Source organism: Balaenoptera ricei, chromosome X (assembly GCF_028023285.1).
Source record: "Balaenoptera ricei isolate mBalRic1 chromosome X, mBalRic1.hap2, whole genome shotgun sequence".
NCBI lineage: Eukaryota > Metazoa > Chordata > Mammalia > Artiodactyla > Balaenopteridae > Balaenoptera > Balaenoptera ricei.
The window spans coordinates 60,557,713-60,577,833 of NC_082660.1; the positions used below are offsets into that span (position 1 = coordinate 60,557,713).

The 20,121-nt window shown below is 38.3% G+C and overlaps 1 protein-coding gene across 4 annotated transcripts in view; it reads right to left on the bottom strand.

Moving 5' to 3' along the window:
• OPHN1 (oligophrenin 1) overlaps positions 1-20,121 on the bottom strand; it is a 599,884-nt gene that overhangs the window by 262,662 nt on the left and 317,101 nt on the right. For all 4 annotated transcript variants that reach the window (XM_059910821.1, XM_059910818.1, XM_059910820.1 and 1 more), the window contains 3 exons: positions 7,052-7,162; positions 2,865-2,969; positions 1,128-1,257 (listed from right to left, as the gene is read on the bottom strand). In XM_059910821.1, the coding sequence (XP_059766804.1) occupies positions 1,128-1,257; positions 2,865-2,969; positions 7,052-7,162 (346 nt within the window). The remainder of the gene's footprint in view (positions 1-1,127; positions 1,258-2,864; positions 2,970-7,051; positions 7,163-20,121) is intronic.

Consider the following 20,121-nt stretch of genomic DNA (forward strand, 5'->3'; position numbering starts at 1 on the left):
TATCACACCTGGGAAGTGCTATTAGAATAAAGTGGGGAGAGGCTATAGATGCTTCTAAACACCCTATAATGCATGGGATAACCGCTCGAAACAAAGAATTAGCCAGCCTGAAATGTCAATACCACTGAGACTGAGAGTTCCTGCAATGGAGAGTTGAAGAGATGAACCTGACAAATAGAAGAACACATCTTTGAAAACCATCAAAGTGAGTTGCTCTAAGGGATGAAAAGCATGATAATATCACTGCTGAAATACCATGTTTTGTGGATTTCAGTGGGTTTTGCCACTGGTAACCTCTGGGTAGTCTCATCTGCCTACTCACCAGGTAGAATAATTCTGGTCAGGGAATGAAATCACAGGCTTTGGGGACATTGGGTCATAGTTCAAAAGGAAAATCAAATAGCACATACAGGTTTACATAATGTTATTTAGGAGGTAGAAAAGCTTGACCCCTCTGCAATATTCAGTGACCAGATAAGTTAACCCATTTTCCTTGGTTGGCAATGAACAACTGTGTTGCTCACTGAAATCGCAATGGTTGTGTAGTGCTTTAAGGGCAAGTTTATGATCCTAAGGCAGTGGAAGATATAGGGTATAGTTGTAGGAGCATAGGTTTTGGCATTTCACAAACCTGAGTTTACACTTAGCCCTGCTACATGATAGTTGGGTGACTTTCAACTAGTGATCTCTCTAAGCCTCAGTGGCTTCATGTGTAAAATGGGTATGATAAGGTGGTTTCAAAGATTACATGAAGTAGTATATTTAAAGCACATAACACCATGCCTGGAACATAGTAGGTATAATAAGTATTATTTTATGTCTCCTTTCCCCTACCTCCCTTTTAGCCCCAAAGAGTCATTGAAAGGATTAAGCAATTAACAATCCCCATTTTGAATCTCAGAGAAAACCTTAGGTCTTATCATCCCACAGCCTTTGTAAGACAAATCCTTAACCTCCTCCTCCAATTTCTCCCTCCTTTTCATTTTCTCTATTCCCACACTACTCTCCAAATAGGTATAGCTGGCAGGGGTCTATGAACTATATGGGTGCCTGGAGTTTGGAGAAGCCAAGTGGCAGCTGGTGTCAGCCTACTGAAACCGAGTAGCTATCCCTGTATTCCCACACACATTTCTCTTGTGTATAGAGATAGCCTTCGATGGTTGGCTGTCCTGGAAGTTTGCATGTCTGCGGAGCTTCCTTCATCCTTTTCTTAAGTTCTTCCATCTCTTCTCGGGTACTGGAGAAATGATTTCTTGTCTGTCAAGACATTATCATCATAATCATTATCATCATCACCATCATCATGAATAAGCATTCACTGGTCAGAGACCCAGTGCAGAGTTTTCTTGGCTTTCACCATGTGCTACAACATAGTAAAAAAACAAATGTTGAATGGCATAGTAATTAGAAAACAGTTTAGTGGAGTTTAACAGTACTAAAGTCTAAAAGGGAGAGGGAAACATAAATACCAATGTACCCATAAAACCACATCTGGGAGACATTTTCTAATGGAAATCACAAAAGCCTCCAATAAATAAAGGCTCTAAGAATTCAGAGCATCAGACTGACCCCTGCCTTACAAAAAGGGAGGCTATAAAGAAGGTTCCCAAAGATAATATTATCACGGCAACTTCTACATTCTGCCTCAAGTAAAGCTACTGCCTACTTGACTCTGAATCAAATCGAGGCCATTAGAATAAAGGATATGACAGGGTGCTCTCTTTGAACATAGGTTAACAGAAAACCTATGTTTTCATGCTCATGAATAGCAAAAGCTAATGTTAAGAAGTAATATATTTAAAAGTACACAACGAAATATTCCTGGTTATAGCAATATTTTGTAAATCAGCAGAAGACAGGGGCTCTCACATTCTGGTGAAAGAGAGTACCCAGAAAGAAAAACAACAATAAAAACAATACCTGTAAATCAGGATTCTCCTAAACAACCAAGTAAAGTTTATTTCCACTGCAACTTACCAAGTATTTTCATCTAAAAATACAACTATAAATTTTATGCAATGTAACAAGTCCAAAGTCACTACCTCAGTGATGCCTTCTTTTACTGTACCAGACAGTCAATTGTTCCACTCTCTGTGCTTCTTTAACTTTTTTGGTCTTAACTGTATTTTAGCACTTTTCATAAGTAATCATGATATATCTCTGTTTATATCTCTCGGCTCCAAGAGACTGTATATTCCTTGAAGGCAAAAACTAACATGCCTCATTATGGTATGTCCAGTGCATTTTACAATGCCCAGCACAGAGTATATGTTCATTATATCCCTAAGTATTTGTTAAATGTGGGTTAAATAAGTAAATGAGAAAAATAATATGTGTGACAAGGAAGGGAAGGGTGTGCCTATGCCCATCTATAAGAAACAGCATGGGAAAGAAGGTGGAGACAACCTTTAAAAATAATTTATTCAACTCTAGTAATGTAATGAGAAAAGTAGTGAGAAAAGGAAAAGAGGGGAAAATGGGCATTTGTGGTAATAAAACCTACAAAGAGAGTGTCCTGACTAACTAGCAGGGAAGTAGCATAAGACCTGTGTTTTAAAAAGCCCATAGGTGGGTTCTGATCTGGGAGAGATATAGCAAATTAGCAACATTTAATAAATATTGGATAGATAGACACGTCACTGGGTAGAAGGGTGGGTTTGAACAACAGTCAGCCTCAAACACAGGGAAGAGCTGAAACTGGAAGAGGAAGAACAATCTAGTACACTAAAACATTTGTGATCCATACCAGTCTGTCCTGACAAATTATCTGGGATGTAATAACCTAGAACTCCAAGGTCAAGATATTGGAGCTGAAATCCAATTGGAATGCAGAGACAGGTGAAGAAACCCACATGTAAACTCACATTCTGTAAACTGAGCTGGAGTTGCTGTTTATATGGGAGGAAATCCTGTGTGAGCTCCACGGTCAAGCTGTTGGAAATGAAGAGGCTATGAAGAAAGGCCAAGACCTAGGGAAAATGTATAAAAATAACTTTATCACCAGCACCTTCTCATTAATCAAATAAAGGAAATAGATGCATAAAAAGAAACTCGACACAGTGGAGTATAGTGTTAAAAGCAGTAACACAAACACAAACAGGTCTACACATAGCTATTCTTTTATTAGGTTAAACATTAACACTGGACTCAGATCTACAAAATAAGAACTATTACCAAATGTATTCATCAATACCCTTTTCAGATAGCATATAAAACCATTCATAATGTGGACAGTATGGACATAATGTGGGATAGACTGTGTCTTTATATCCTCAGGAATGGCACAGAATAGGTACTCAAAAAATTTAAATGGCTAAATGACCATAATGAAGACTGCCATAATGCTAAAAGATCCAAGGATCTTTTTTTTTTTAAAACCAATTTTCAAGTTAGAAATGTTTCAGGGAGGGGTTGGGACATTGCAGAAGAAGACATAGAAATGATCAATAAAATATATTTTTAATGTTTAAAATGTTCAACCCCAATAAAAATCAAATATACACAAATAAAAACAAAAGAAAATACAATTTTCATCTATCAAATACAAACATTTTAAAAGCAATGCTCAATGCTGGCAATAGTAAAGTGTAATAGGAAGTAGTAAAAACTGCCCTGTTCTTTTTAGAAAGTAAACAGGTGAGTACATATAAATATGCACACACATATATACATACAAACACATAAATATGTGTGTATATATGTACATAAACACAAACTATATATATGTATATATACATAAACATATAAAAACTATGTACACACTTATGTACTATACACGTGTATATGTATATATACATATATAGTTATATATATGTACATATATATGTACACATATATATAGATGCATATGAGTGTGTGTACCACACACACAGTTATATAGACATTCTTCCTGTTTCTCTCCAAGCTTTCCCATCTCAGGAAATGACACCACCACCCACTCACTCAATCAAGCCAGAAAGTAAAGAATTCTGATTTCTTTCACTCACATCTCAACCTAATCAATCAGTAATTCCTGTCAGTTTTGCTTCTAAAATATATCTCTAATCCAATCATTCTTTTCTGTTTCTACTACCACCATCCGAACCCAAAGCAACATCTTTGCTTGCCTAGACCACTGCAGTAGCCTCCTAACTGGTTTCCTCACTCCCACTGTTGCCTCCTTCCAAGCCCTTCTCCACACAACAAAATCAGCACGTCATATCCTATTTAATACCCGTCAGTGATTTTTCTACTATACTTAGACTAAAATCTAACCCCTTCACCATGCTTACAGATCCTATGCCTTCCTGTCAGATATTATTTCCTGCCACTCTCCTTTTCTCTCACCAGTATCTAAAGGCACTAAACTTTTCATTCCTTGAGCACATCATTCTTTTCTTTTCTTTTCTTTTTAACATCTTTATTGGAGTATAATTGCTTTACAATGGTGTGTTAGTTTCTGCTTTATAACAAAGTGAATCAGTTATACATATACATATGTTCCCATATCTCTTCCCTCTTGCATCTCCCTCCCTCCCACCCTCCCTATCCCACCCCTCTAGGTGGTCACGAAGCACAGAGCTGATCTCTCTGTGCTATGCGGTTGCTTCCCACTAGCTATCTATTTTACGTTTGGTAGTGTATATATGTCCATGCCACTCTCTCACTTTGTCACATCTTACCCTTCCCCCTCCCCATATCCTCAAGTCCATTCTCTAGTAGGTCTGTGTCGTCATTCCCATCTTGCCACTAGGTTCTTCATGACCTTTTTTTTTTCCCTTAGATTCCATATATATGTGTTAGCATACAGTATTTTTTTTCTCTTTCTGACTTACTTCAATCTGTATGACAGACTGTAACTCCATCCACCTCGCTACAAAAAACTCAATTTCGTTTCTTTTAATGGCTGAGTAATATTCCATTGTATATATGTGCCACATCTTCTTTATCCATTCATCCGATGATGGACACTTAGGTTGCTTTCATGTCCTGGCTATTGTAAATAGAGCTGCAATGAACATTTTGGTACATGACTCTTTTTGAATTATGGTTTGCTCAGGGTATATGCCCAGTAGTGGGATTGCTGGGTCGTATGGTAGTTCTATTGTTAGTTTTTTAAGGAATCGCCATACTGTTCTCCATAGTGGCTGTATCAATTTACATTCCCATCAACAGTGCAAGAGTGTTCCCTTTTCTCCACACCCTCTCCAGCATTTATTGTTTGTAGATTTTTTGATGATGGCCATTCTGAACGGTGTGAGATGATATCTCATTGTAGTTTTGATTTGCATTTCTCTAATGATTAATGATGTTGAGCATTCTTTCATGTGTTTGTTGGCAATCTGTATATCTTCTTTGGAGAAATGTCTATTTAGGTCTTCTGCCCATTTTTGGATTGGGTTGTTTGTGTTTTTTGTTATTGAGCTTCATGAGCTGCTTGTAAATTTTGGAGATTAATCCTTTGTCAGTTGCTTCATTTGCAAATATTTTCTCCCATTCTGAGGGTTGTCATTTGGTCTTGTTTATGGTTTCCTTTGCTGTGCAAAAGCTTTTAAGTTTCATTAGGTCCCATTTGTTTATTTTTGTTTTTATTTCCATTTCTCTAGGAGCTGGGTCAAAAAGGATCTTGCTGTGATTTATGTCATAGAGTGTTCTGCCTATGTTTTCCTCTAAGAGTTTTATAGTGTCTGGCCTTACATTTAGGTCTTTAATCCATTTTGAGTTTATTTTTGTGTATGGTGTTAGGGAGTGTTCTAATTTCATACTTTTACATGTACCTCTCCAGTTTTCCCAGCACCACTTATTGAAGAGGCTGTCTTTTCTCCACTGTATATGCTTGCCTCCTTTATCAAAGATAAGGTGACCATATGTGCATGGGTTAAGGACTGTACACATGTGTTTTTCTGTGCCTGGAATGTCCTTTCCCGATTATTCACATTGCCTCATCTTCTCTTTCTTTAGATCTCATTTTAAATGACACTTTCAGAGGTGCTCCTTGACCACTTGATCTAAAGTAGCTGTCTGTTCTTGTTCTTTGTTTTAGTCCTCATCACAACTTATAGTTATTTTATTTATGTGTATCCTTCTTTCCCTTCTGTCTACCCCATGAAAGTATAGTCTTCATAAAGACAGAAACTGAGTCTGTCTTTTTCACTATAGGATACCCAGTGTTTAGCACTGTGCCTGGAACATAACAGAAGCTCAATAAATGCTTATTGGATAAATTAATAAATACTTGTTTGCACATATACATATGCAGATATATACAACTGTGAGCACAGATACACATGTACATAGATATATACATGTTCATGTGTAATATGTGTACACACATCTACAAGTACACATGCACAACAGAGAAAGGACTATAACAGATACACAGGGAATTTAGGAGGAAAAATGCCACAATATTAACAGTGATCATCTCTGTATGGGAGATTTGTTGTATTTTTTTTGTTCTACATATAAGTTTTTATAGCTTTTCTGCAACTGTTTTTTACATTGTTTTCTACATTATTTTATAATAAAAAAGAAAGTTGTTAAAATTCAACATAGTTGTCAAACCACAGCCCGTCATCTTTTATAATAAATTAAGGTTATTTAATTAGAAAAATTTTCAAAAGATGGAAGTAAAAATAGTAGAATGGGAAGTCACTGAATGCAAGGAACATGAGTTCCTAGAACAGTGTCTGGGATATGATGAGTACATTCAGAAACCTTATGAAAGTATGAGAGGAAGGAAGGGAGGAGAACAAGGTAAAATGAAAGGTGACAGAGAAATCAAGGAAGGGAAAGAAGGAGAGGAGGAAAAGAAAGATAAAGAAAAAATCATAGCTATAGAGAGAAATGGGGGAGGAAGGAGTGTGGGGGAGGGAAAGGAAGAGTGAGAGAGAGAATATTAGTGAGAGAGCAAGAATAACATAAGCCAGTGTGTCTACTTCTTTGACATTCATTACTAAGCATTGACTATCCTTCATATTCTTGGAGACTCCAATTTTATAATCAAAGTTCTCCACATTTACCTGAGATTTGGTAAATATTTTTAGACCATTCAACAACAGATAGAACTTACTGGCTCCACAATATTGAACTTCTTAGACTCCTGAACTTCCTGGATTTGATAAACATAATCAAGGGATGACTCGAAGAAACTGTGTCTCTCCTTGTCCACCTGGAGGTCTGCCTGTAGAAGAAGGGTAACAAATGTCACATAACAGCATAGTCATTCATGCAATTCAGTGCTTATGGATTCAACAGAATGTTAGGGCTGGAGGAGAATTATGCCACCAAGCAGTGATCTTACCCCTTTATTTTACAGATAGGGAACATGAAGCCAAGATAGAAAAAGTGACTGATGCAAGATTTCCAGTTTCTGGCCTAACAAGCAAGAAGCCTGGAAGCTATTGTGCCCATCCTCATACAAGGAAAAGCTAAGATGAGAATCAACAACTCTTCTTAGAATCAACAGAGCACTGAAGTCAGAGGAAAAACCACTGCCTCAAAAATTGGATAGATAGTTGAATATGGAGAATACAAGCTTGCCAGAGCAGAAGCCCAGAAGCAGAAGCCTGTCACTGCAACCAGTATCAAACCTTATTTAAGAAGATCTCTCTAAAGAAATCCAAAGACAGTAGGGAAGACAAAAAACAAAGATACCAGAGGAAATTTTGGCCTCTGACAAGAACAGCTATAGCAAACTAAGCACAGCCTAAATCCTAGTCAGACAAGCATAAAACCTCATAATAACGGCCTTTTTACCTCAGTTCCTTTTACCCAGGGCATCATGTTCAGCTTTCAACAAAATATTACGAGGCATGCAAAAAGGCAAAACAAACCAACAAACACAGTCTGAAGAACCAGCCTCAGAATCAGACTCAAAGAAGGCAGAGAGGGTGGATGGTGAAATCATACATCCAGGGATTACAGCTAAAGGCTGTTATGGAAAAGAGGACAATACATAAGAACAGATGGATAATATAAGCAGACATATGAAAATTTGAAGAAATAATCAAAGGGAAATGATAGCAATCAAAAACACTAGCAGAAATAAAGAATGCCTTTAATGGGCTCACCAACAGACTGGGCAAGGCTAAGGAAAGAATCAGTGAACTGAATATATGCCAATAGAAATTTCAAAAACTGAAAGGCAGACAAAACGGAATAAAGAAGATAGAGTAGATTATTCAAGAAATGTTGGACAATTATAAAAGGTGTAAGATATGCATACTAGGAATGCCAGAAGGAAATGAAGGAGAGAAACAGAAGAAATATTTAAAGTAATGATGACTGAAAACCTTCTAAAGTTAAACACAGATACAAACAACAGATTGAGGAAGCTCAGAGAATAATAGCAGGATAAATACCAAAAAATCTACATGCAGGCATATTGAAAGTGTAGAAAGTAAAAGGCACAGAGTAAATCTTGAAAGAAGCAAGAGAAAAAAAACACCTTACTCAAAGAGGAGTAAGGATAAGACTTCTCTTTTTTAAAAAAATGCAAAAAGAGGAGAGTAGAGTAAAATGTTTAAGGGGTTGAAATTTTTAAAAATCACAAACTTAGAATTCTGTATCCAGTGACATTATCCTTCAAAAGTGAAGGAAAATTAAACAATTTCAAAAAAAACACAAAAACTGAAGGATTCGGTTGCCAGTAGACTCTGAGTCCAAGAAGTGTTACAGTTCTTAAGAAAGAAGATGATATAGGTCAGAAATGTGTACCAACATAAAGAAGAGCACTAGAGAAGGAATGAATGAAGGTAAAATAAAATTTTATATTTTTCTTATTCTTAACTGATCTTACAAATAAGAGTTTGTCCAAAATAATAATTGCACCAATGTATTTGGTGATTAGAGATTATGAAAAAGTGAAATGAATGACAGCAATATTATCAGGGACTCAAGGGAGAAATTGGAAATACTCTGTTATGAAGTTCCTGTACTACCAATGAAGTAGAATAATGTTATTTGAAAGTAGACATGGCTTAACTGTAAATGCATATTGAAAACACTAGGATAACCTGGAAGAAAGTTTTTTTTTAAAAAGTACAATTGATATGCTAAGAAAGGACAAAAAATGGAATCATATTACAATTTTCAATTTAAAAAAAGAGAATGCACAACAAGAATGGAAGACAAAAAAAGGAACAAAGAACAGAGGCAATGAATAGAAAACAGTAAAAACCATGGTAGACATCTATCCAACTATATCAATAATCACTTTAAACACACCAATTAAAAGGCTGAGACTGTGAGGGCACATAAAAAATAAGAGTTAATTATACGTTATGTATAAGACATCACTTTAAATATAAAAGACAAAGATCGATTAAAAGTAAAGTTACGAAGAGACTTGAATCAAGATGGCACAGTAGGAGTATGTTCATCCCACCATAAACACATCAAAAATACATCTATAATTCTCACTGAAAACTAACTGGAGACTAGCATAAAAACGCCTGTACAACTAAGGCTATAAGAAAGACACACACAGAACTTGGTAGATAGGGAAAAGAAGCAATCAGGTCAGGACTGATGCCCCTGGGAGGGGACTCAGAGGAAAAGGGAGATTACACTGGTGGGGATTCTCTTTGGGGAGTGCGTGGTTCAAGCCACATACTGGGCCCCACAGCCCTGGAGCTCAACAAAGGGAAGACAAGCCCCCTTAGCTGGTCAGAGGACCAGTGGGACTATCAGAAAGGCTGCAGCAAGCCTGGATTCTGCTCCTGAGGAGCACATGAATATGCTTGCTTGCTCCTAAAGCAAGGCAGAAAGGGCCGACTGAAACTGTGTTTCTCACTGACTAGTTTCCTGTGACTACCTAGGTGCACACACCAGCCTGAACCAAGAGAACACTCCAGCATCATTTGCCTCAAGTCACAGCTCCACACTGGACCGAAGGCTGCCACTACCATATGATCCAGCAATTCCATTGCAGGGTATATACCTAACGAAAACAAAAACACTAATTCGAAAAGATACATCTACCACAATGTTCATAACAACATTATTTACAACCATCAAGATATGGAAGCAAACTGAGTGTCCATCAACAGAAGAAGAAATAATAAAGAAGACGTGATACACACACACACACGCACGCACACACACAATGGAATATTACTCAGCCATAAAAAAAGAATGAAATTCTGCCATTTGCAACAACATGGATGGACCTAGACAGTTTTATGCTTAGTGAAATAAGTCAGAGAAGGACAAATACTCTATGTTATCACTTATATGTGGAATCTAAAAAATAAAATAAACGGATGTATGTAACAATACAGAAACAAACTCACTAATATAGAGAACAAACTAGTGGTTACCAGTGGGGAGCAGGAAAGGGGGAGGGGCAATATAGGGGTATGGAATTAAGAGATACAAACTGCTATGTATAAAATAAATAAGCAACAAGGATATACTGTACATCACAGGGAAATATAGCCATTATTTTGTAATGACTTTAAATGGAGTAGAACTTTAAAATTTCTGAATCATTATGTTGTACACCAGAAACTAATATAATATTGTAAATCAACCATACTTCAATTAAAAAATAATTTTAAAAATTTAAACATTTTTCAGAGTAAAGGTATGAAGAAATATTCCATGCCAACAAAAATCAAAAGTAAGCTGGAGTAGCTATATTAATTTCCAAAAAAGGAGACTTCAGAGCATTGAAAGCTATCAGGAAAATAGAGGGGCATAACATAATAATAAATAGGTCAATTCTGAAAGAATATATATCAACCCTTATTATGTATAACAGAACATCAAAACACGTGAGGCAAAATCTGATAGAACTGCAAGGATAAATAGATGAGTCTACTATTAAGAGTTGGAGACTTCACCATTCCTTTACCAATAATTGACAGATCCAAGAAGCAGAAAATCAGTACAGGTATACCTCATTTTATTGTGCTTCATTTTACTGTGCTTTGCAAATATTGTGTTTTTTACAAACTGAAGGTTTATGGCAACCCTGCATTGCCTGATGATAGTTAGCAATTTTTAGCAATAAAATATTTTTAAATTAAGGTATGTACATTTTAAAAAATATAATGCTATTGCTCACTCAACAGACTACAGGATAATGTACAGATAACTTTTACATGCATTGGGAAACCAAAAAACTCATGTGACTCACTATATTGCAATATTCACTTTATTGCAGTGGTCTGTAGCCAAACCCACAATATTTCTGAGGTATGCTTGTGAAGACATAATTGAACTGAACACCCCATCAGCAAGTAGATGTAATCAATATCTATAGAACACTTCATCCAACAACAGCTTATTTTCAAGCTAACACAAAACAATCGCCAAGATCAATCACATTCTGGGACATACATCTGAAAAAATTTAAAAGAATAGGAATCATACAAAGTATGCTCTCAGACCACAGTTAAATTACACAGAAATCAAGAACCAGAAATAGCTGGAATGCACCAAAATACTTGGAGATTAATCAGCACATTTCTAAATGACACATGGGTCAAGGAGGAGTCCTTAAGAAAAACTAAAAAGTATTTTCAAATGAAAATGAAAATACAATTTAATATTTGTGGGATGCAGTGAAAGCAGCACATAGGAACTGAATCAATAATTAATAGCCTTCCAAAAAACAAAGCACTAGGCCCAGTTGGGTTCACTGGTGAATTCTACCTGACATTTTAAAGAAGAAATGATACTAAATTCTACACTCTCTTCCAGAAAATAGAAGCAGAGGGAATATTTCCTAACTCATTCTCTGAGGCCAATATGACCCTGTTATCAAAACCAGACAAAGATATTACAATACAGGAGAAGTACAACCAATCTCTCTCATGAACATAGAGGCAAATATTCTCAACAAAATATTAGCAAATCAAATGCAACAAGGTGTAAAATAATTATAGACCAGGACCACGTGGGATTTATTCCAGTAATGCAAGGCTGGTTCAAAATTCAAAAATCAATTGACGTAATTCATCACATCAAGAGGTTAAAGAATAAAAATTATATGATCGAAGAGATGTAGAAAAAGCGTCTGACAAAATCCAACACACATTCATTCATGATAAAAACTCTCAGCAAACTAGGAATATATGGGAATTTCCTCAACTTGACAAAGGACATCTGCAAAAATCCTGCAGCTAACATCATACCTAATGGTGAGACACTAGGTGCTTTGCCTCTAAGATCAGGAACAACTATTAAAATCATACTGGAATTCCAAGCTATTGCAATAAGACAAGAAAATGAAATAAAAGGTATATACATTGGGAAGGAAGAAATAAAACTGTCTTTTTTTGCACATGACACAATTATGTATGTAGAAAACCCTAAAGAATATACAAAAATCCCCTGGAACTATTAATGAACTATAGCACAATTTCAGGATACAAGGTTAATATACAAAAGTCAATTGTTTTCTTATATGCTAACAGTGAACAATCAGAATTTGAAATTTAAAACACAATACCATTTACATTAGAAGAAAAAAATTGAAGTATTTAGGTATAAATCAAAAAATATGTACAAGATATATTGATGAATACTACAAAACTCTAATGAAATAAATCAAAGATCTAAATAAATGGAGAGATATTCCATATATACAGATAGGAAGACAATATTATCAACATGTCTGTTCTTCACAACTTGATCTATAGATTCAATGCAGTCCAATTCAAAATCCCTGCAAGCTATTTTCTAGATATCAACAAAGTGATTCTAAAATTTATATGGAAAGGCAAAAATATCCAGAATAGCCAACACAATACTGGGGGGGGAAAAACAAATCAAAATATTGACACTATCTGACTTCAAAATTACCGGTAAGTTATAGTAATCAGAACAGTATGGTATTGGTAAAAGAAAAAACAAATAGATCAATGGAATGGAATTGAGAGCCTAAAATAAATAAACATATTCAACTGATCTTTGACAAAGGATCTAGGAAAATTCAATAGAGAAATGATACTCTTTTCAAAAAATGTTGCTGGAACAACTGTATAACCCCATGCCAAAAAAAAAAAAAAAAAAAAAGGAGATCGTTGGAGAGAAGATGGCGGAAGAGTAAGACGCGGAGATCACCTTCCTTCCCACAGATACAGTAGAAATACATCTACACGTGGAAATGCTCCTACAGAACACCCACTGAACGCTGGCAGAAAACGTCCGACATCCAAAAAGGCAAGAAACTCCCCCCGTACTTGGGTAGGGCAAAAGAAAAAAGAAATAACAGAGACAAAAGAATAGGGATGGCACCTGCACCAGTGGGAGGGAGCTGTGAAGGAGGAAAGATTTCCACGCACTAGGAAGCCCCTTCGCGGGCAGAGACTGCGGGTGGCAGAGGGGGTAAGCTTCGGAGCCACGGAGGAGAGCGCAGCCACAGGGGTGCGGAGGGCAAAGCGGAGAGATTCCCGCACAGAGGCTCTGCGCTGAGCAGCACTCACCAGCCCAAGAGAGGCTTGTCTGCTCCCCCACCGGGGCAGGCGGGGCTGGGAGCTGAGGCTCGGGCTTCGGTCGGATCACAGGGAGAGGACTGGGATTGTCGGCGTAAACACAGCCTGAAGGGGTTAGGGCACCACAGCTAGCCGGGAGGGAGTCCGGGAAAAAGTCTGCAGCTGCCGAAGAGGCGAGAGACTTTTTCTTGCCTCTTTGTTTCCTTGTGCGTGAGGAGAGGGGATTCAGAGCGCCACCTAAACGAGCTCCAGAGACGGGCGCAAGCTGCGGCTATAAGCGCGGCCCCCACAGCAACAGGGGCGAAGAGGAAAAAACGGAGAGACTCCCGCACAGAGGTTCGGCGCCGAGCAGCGCTCACCAGCCCGAGAGGCTTCTCTGCTCCCCCGCCGGGGCAGGCGGGGCTGGGAGCTGCGGCTCAGCTTCGGTCGGATCGCAGGGAGAGGACTGGGGTTGGCAGCGTGAACACAGCCTGAAGGGGTTAGCGCACCACAGCTGGCTGGGAGGGAGTCCGGGAAAAAGTCTGCAGGTGCCGAAGAGGCAAGAGACTTTTTCTTGCCTCCATGTTTCATGGCGCGCAAGGAGAGGGGATTCAGAGTGCCGCCTAAACGAACTCCAGAGACGGGCGCGAGCCGCGGCGATCAGCGTGGACCCCAGAGACGGGCGTGAGACGCTGGGGCTGCTGCTGCCACCTCCAAAAAGCCTGTGTGTGAGCACAGGTCACTCTCCACACCACCCCTCCCGGGAGCATGTGCAGCACGCCACTGCCAGGGTCCCGTGATACGGGGACAACTTCCCCGGGAGAACACACTGCACACCTCAGGCTGGTGCAACGTCACGCCAGCCTCTACCGCCGCAGGCTTGCCCCGCCTCCTCTGTACCCCTCCCTCCTCGCGGCCTGAGTGAGCCAGAGCCCCCGAAGCAGCTGCTCCTTTAACCCCGTCCTGTCTGGGCGGGGAATAGGCACCCTCAGGCGACCTACATGCAGAGGCGGGTCCAAATCCAAAGCTGAACCCCAGGAGCTGTGCGAACAGAGAAGAGAAGGGGAAATCTCTCCCAGCAGCCTCAGAAGCAGCGGATTAAAACTCCACAAACAACTTGATGTGCCTGCATCTGTTGAATACCTGAATAGACAACGAATCATCCCAAATTCAGGAGGTGGACTTTCGGAGCAGGATATATTAATTTTTCCCCTTTTCCTTTTTTTTGTGAGTGTATATGTATATGCTTCTGGGTGAGATTTTGTCTGTATAGCTCTGCTTTCTAATAGCTTTATTTTACTTCACTATATTATAGCCTCTTTCTTTCTTTCTATTTTTTCTCCCTTTTACTCTGAGCCGTGTGGACGAAAGGCTCTTGGTGCTCCAGCCAGGCATCAGGGCCGTGCCTCTGAGGTGGGAGAGCCAACTTCAGGACAATGGTCCACAAGAGACCTCCCAGCTCCACGTAATACCAAACGGCGAAAATCTCTCAGAGATCTCCATCTCAACATCAAGACCCAGATTCACTCAACGACCAGCAAGCTACAGTGCTGGACACCCTATGCCAAACAACTAGCACGAAAGGAACACAGCCCCATCCATTAGCAGAGAGGCTGCCTAAAATCATAATAAGGCCACAGACACCCCAAAATATACCACCAGACATGGACGTGCCCACCAGAAAGACAAGATCCAGCCTCAGACACCAGAACTCAGGCACTAGTTCCCTCCACCAGGAAGCCTACACAACCCACTGAACCAACCTTAGCCACTGGGGACAGATACCAAAAACAACGGGATCTACGAACCTGCAGCCTGTGAAAAGGAGACCCCAAACACAGTAAGATAAGCAAAATGAGACGACAGAAAAACACACAGCAGATGAAGGAGCAGGGTCAAAACACACCAGACTTAACAAATGAAGAGGAAATAGGTAGTCTACCTGAAAAAGAATTCAGAATAATGATAGTAAGGATGATCCAAAATCTTGGAAATAGAATAGACAAAATGCAAGAAACATTTAACAAGGATGTAGAAGAACTAAAGAGGAACCAAGCAACGATGAAAAACACAATAAATGAAATTAAAAATACCCTAGATGGGATCAATAGCAGAATAACTGAGGCAGAAGAGAGGATAAGTGACCTGGTAGATAAAATGGTGGAAATAACTACTGCAGAGCAGGATAAAGAAAAAAGAATGAAAAGAACTGAGGACAGTCTCAGAGACCTCTGGGACAACATTAAACACAACAACATTCGAATTATAGGGGTCTCAGAAGAAGAAGAGAAAAAGAAAGGGACTGAGAAAATATTTGAAGAGATTATAGTTGAAAACTTCCCTAATATGGGAAAGGAAATAGTTAATTAAGTCCTGGAAGCACAGAGAGTCCCATACAGGATAAACCCAAGGAGAAACACGCCAAGACACATATTAATCAAACTGACAAAAATTAAATATAAGGAAAACATATTAAAGGCAGCAAGGGAAAAACAACAAATAACACACAAGGGAATCCCCATAAGGTTAACATCTGATCTTTCAGCAGAAACTCTGCAAGCCAGAAGGGAGTGGCAGGATATACTTAAAGTGATGAAGGAGAAAAACCTACAACCAAGATTACTCTACCCAGCAAGGATCTCATTCAGATGTGATGGAGCAATTAAAACCTTTACAGACAAGCAAAAGCTGGGAGAGTTCAGCACCACCAAACCAGCTTTACAACAAATGCTAAAGGAACTTCTCTAGGCAAGAAACACAAGAGAAGGAAAACACCTACAATAACAAACCCAAAACATTTAAGAAAATGGGAATAGGAACATACATATCGATAATTACCTTGAATGTAAATGGACTAAATGCTCCCACCAAAAGACACAGGCTGGCTGAATGGATACAAAAACAAGACCCATATATATGCTGTCTACAAGAGACCCACTTCAGACCTAGAGACACATACAGACTGAAAGTGAGGGGATTCAAAAAGATATTCCATGCAAATGGAAATCAAAAGAAAGCTGGAGTAGCAATTCTCATATCAGACAAAATAGACTTTAAAATAAAGACTATTACAAGAGACAAAGAAGGACACTATATAATGATCTAGGGATCGATCCAAGAGGAAGGTATAACAATTATAAATATTTATGCACCCAACATAGGAGCACCTCAACACATAAGGCAAATACTAACAGCCATAAAAGGGGAAATCGACAGCAACACAATCATAGTAGGGGACTTTAACACCCCACTGTCACCAATGGACAGATCATCCAAAATGAAAATAAATAAGGAAACACAAGCTTTAAGTGATACATTAAACAAGATGGACTTAATTGATATTTATAGGACATTCCACCCAAAAACAACAGAATACACCTTTTTCTCAAGTGCTCATGGAACATTCTCCAGGATAGATCATATCTTGGGTCACAAATCGAGCCTTGGTAAATTTAAGAAAATTGAAATCGTATCAAGTATCTTTTCCGACCACAACGCTATGAGACTAGATATCAATTACAGGAAAAGATCTGCAAAAAATACAAACACATGGAGGTTACACAATACACTACTTAATAACGAAGTGATCACTGAAGAAATCAAAGGGGAAATCAAAAAATACCTAGAAACAAATGACATTGGAGATATGATGACCCAAAACCTATGGGACGCAGCAAAAGCAGTGCTAAGAGGGAAGTTTATAGCAATGCAAGCCTACCTCAAGAAACAGGAAACATCTCGAATAAACAACCTAACCTTGCACCTAAAGCAATTAGAGAAAGAAGAACAAAAAAACCCCAAAGCCAGCAGAAGGAAAGAAATTATAAAGAGCAGGTCAGAAATAAATGAAAAAGAAATGAAGGAAACAATAGCAAAAATCAATGAAACTAAAAGCTGGTTCTTTGAGAAGATAAACAAAATTGATAAACCATTAGCCAGACTCATCAAGAGAAAAAGGGAGAAGACTCAAATCAACAGAATTAGAAATGAAAAAGGAGAAGTAACCACTGACACTGCAGAAATACAAAAGATCATGAGAGATTACTACAAGCAACTCTATGCCAATAAAATGGACAACCTGGAAGAAATGGACAGATTCTTAGAAATGCACAAACTGCCGAGACTGAACCAGGAAGAAATAGAAAATATGAACAAACCAATCACAAGCACTGAAATTGAAACTGTGATTAAAAACCTTCCAACAAACAAAAGCCCAGGACCAGATGGCTTCACAGGTGAATTCTATCAAACATTTAGAGAAGAGCTAACACCTATCCTTCTCAAACTCTTCCAAAATATTGCAGAGGGAGGAACACTCCCAAACTCATTCTACGAGGCCACCATCACCCTGATACCAAAACCAGACAAAGATGTCACAAAGAAAGAAAACTACAGGCCAATATCACTGATGAACATAGATGCAAAAATCCTCAACAAAATACTAGCAAACAGAATCCAAGAGCACATTAAAAGGATCATACACCATGATCAAGTGGGGTTTATCCCAGGAATGCAAGGATTCTTCAATATACGCAAATCAATCAATGTGATACACCATATTAACAAATTGAAGAGGAAAAACCATATGATCATCTCAATAGATGCAGTGAAAGCTTTCGACAAAATTCAACACCCATTTATGATAAAAGCCCTGCAGAATGTAGGCATACAGGGAACTTTCCTCAGCATAATAAAGGCCATATATGACAAACCCACAGCCAACATTGTCCTCAACGGTGAAAAACTGAAACCATTTCCACAAAGATCAGGAACAAGACAAGGTTGCCCACTCTCACCACTATTATTCAACATAGTTTTGGAAGTGTTAGCCACAGCAATCAGAGAAGACAAAGAAATAAAAGGAATCCAAATCGGAAAAGAAGAAGTAAAGCTGTCACTATTTGCAGATGACATGATACTATACATAGACAATCCTAAAGATGCTACCAGAAAACTCCTAGAGCTAATCAATGAATTTGGTAAAGTAGCGGGATACAAAATTAATGCACAGAAATCTCTTGCATTTCTATACACTAATGACGAAAAATCTGAAAGTGAAATTAAAAAAACACTCCCGTTTACCATTGCAACAAAAAGAATAAAATATCTAGGAATAAACCTACCTAAGGAGACAAAAGACCTGTATGCAGAAAATTATAAGACACTGATGAAAGAAATTAAAGATGATACAAATAGATGGAGAGATATACCATGTTCCTGGATTGGAAGAATCAACATTGTGAAAATGACTCTACTACCCAAAGCAATCTACAGATTCAATGCAATCCCTATCAAACTACCACTGGCATTTTTCACAGAACTAGAACAAAAAATTTCACAATTTGTATGGAAACACAAAAGACCCCGAATAGCCAAAGCAATCTTGAGAACGAAAAATGGAGCTGGGGGAATCAGGCTCCCTGACTTCAGACTATATTACAAAGCTACAGTCATCAAGACAGTTTGGTACTGGCACAAAAACAGAAATATAGATCAATGGAACAGGATAGAAAGCCCAGAGATAAACCCACAGACATATGGTCACCTTATCTTTGATAAAGGAGGCAAGAATATACAGTGGAGAAAAGACAGCCTCTTCAATAAGTGGTGCTGGGAAAATTGGACAGATATACGTATAAGTATGAAATTAGAACACTCCCTGACACCATGCACAAAAATAAACTCAAAATGGATTAAAGACCTAAGTGTAATAAGGCCAGACACTGTCAAACTCTTAGAGGAAAACGTAGGCAGAACACTCTATGACATACATCACAGCAAGATTCTTTTTGACCCAGCTCCCAGAGAAATGGAAATAAGAACACAAATAAACAAATGGGACCTAATGAAACTTAAAAGCTTTTGCACAGCAAAGGAAACCATAAACAAGACCAAAAGACAACCCTCAGAATGGGAGAAAATATTTGCAAATGAAGCAACTGACAAAGGATTAATCTCCAAGATTTACAAGCAGCTCATGCAGCTCAATAACAAAAAAAACGAACAACCCAATCCAAAAATGGGCAGAAGACCTAAATAGACATTTCTCCAAAGAAGATATACAGATTGCCAACAGACACATGAAAGAATGCTCAACATCATTAATCATTAGAGAAATGCAAATCAAAACTACAATGAGATATCATCTCACACTGTTCAGAATGGCCATCATCAAAAAATCTAGAAACAATAAATGCTGGAGAAGGTGTGGAGGAAAGGGAACACTCTTGCACTGTTGGTGGGAATGTAAATTGATACAGCCACTATGGAGAACAGTATGGAGGTTCCTTAAAAAACTAAAAATAGAACTACCATACGACCCAGCAATCCCACTACTGGGCATATACCCTGAGAAAACCATAGTTCAAAAAGAGTCATGTACCAAAATGTTCATTGCAGCTCTATTTACAATAGCCAGGACATGGAAGCAACCTAAATGTCCATCGACAGATGAATGGATAAAGAAGATGTGGCACATATATACAATGGAATATTACTCAGCCATAAAAAGAAATGAAATGGAGGTATTTATAATGAGGTGGATGGAGTTAGAGTCTGTCATACAGAGTGAAGTAAGTCAGAAAGAGAAAAACAAATACAGTATGCTAACACATATATACGGAATCTAAGGAAAAAAAAAAGCCATGAAGAACCTAGTGGCAAGACGGGAATAAAGACACAGACCTACTAGAGAATGGACTTGAGGATATGGGGAGGG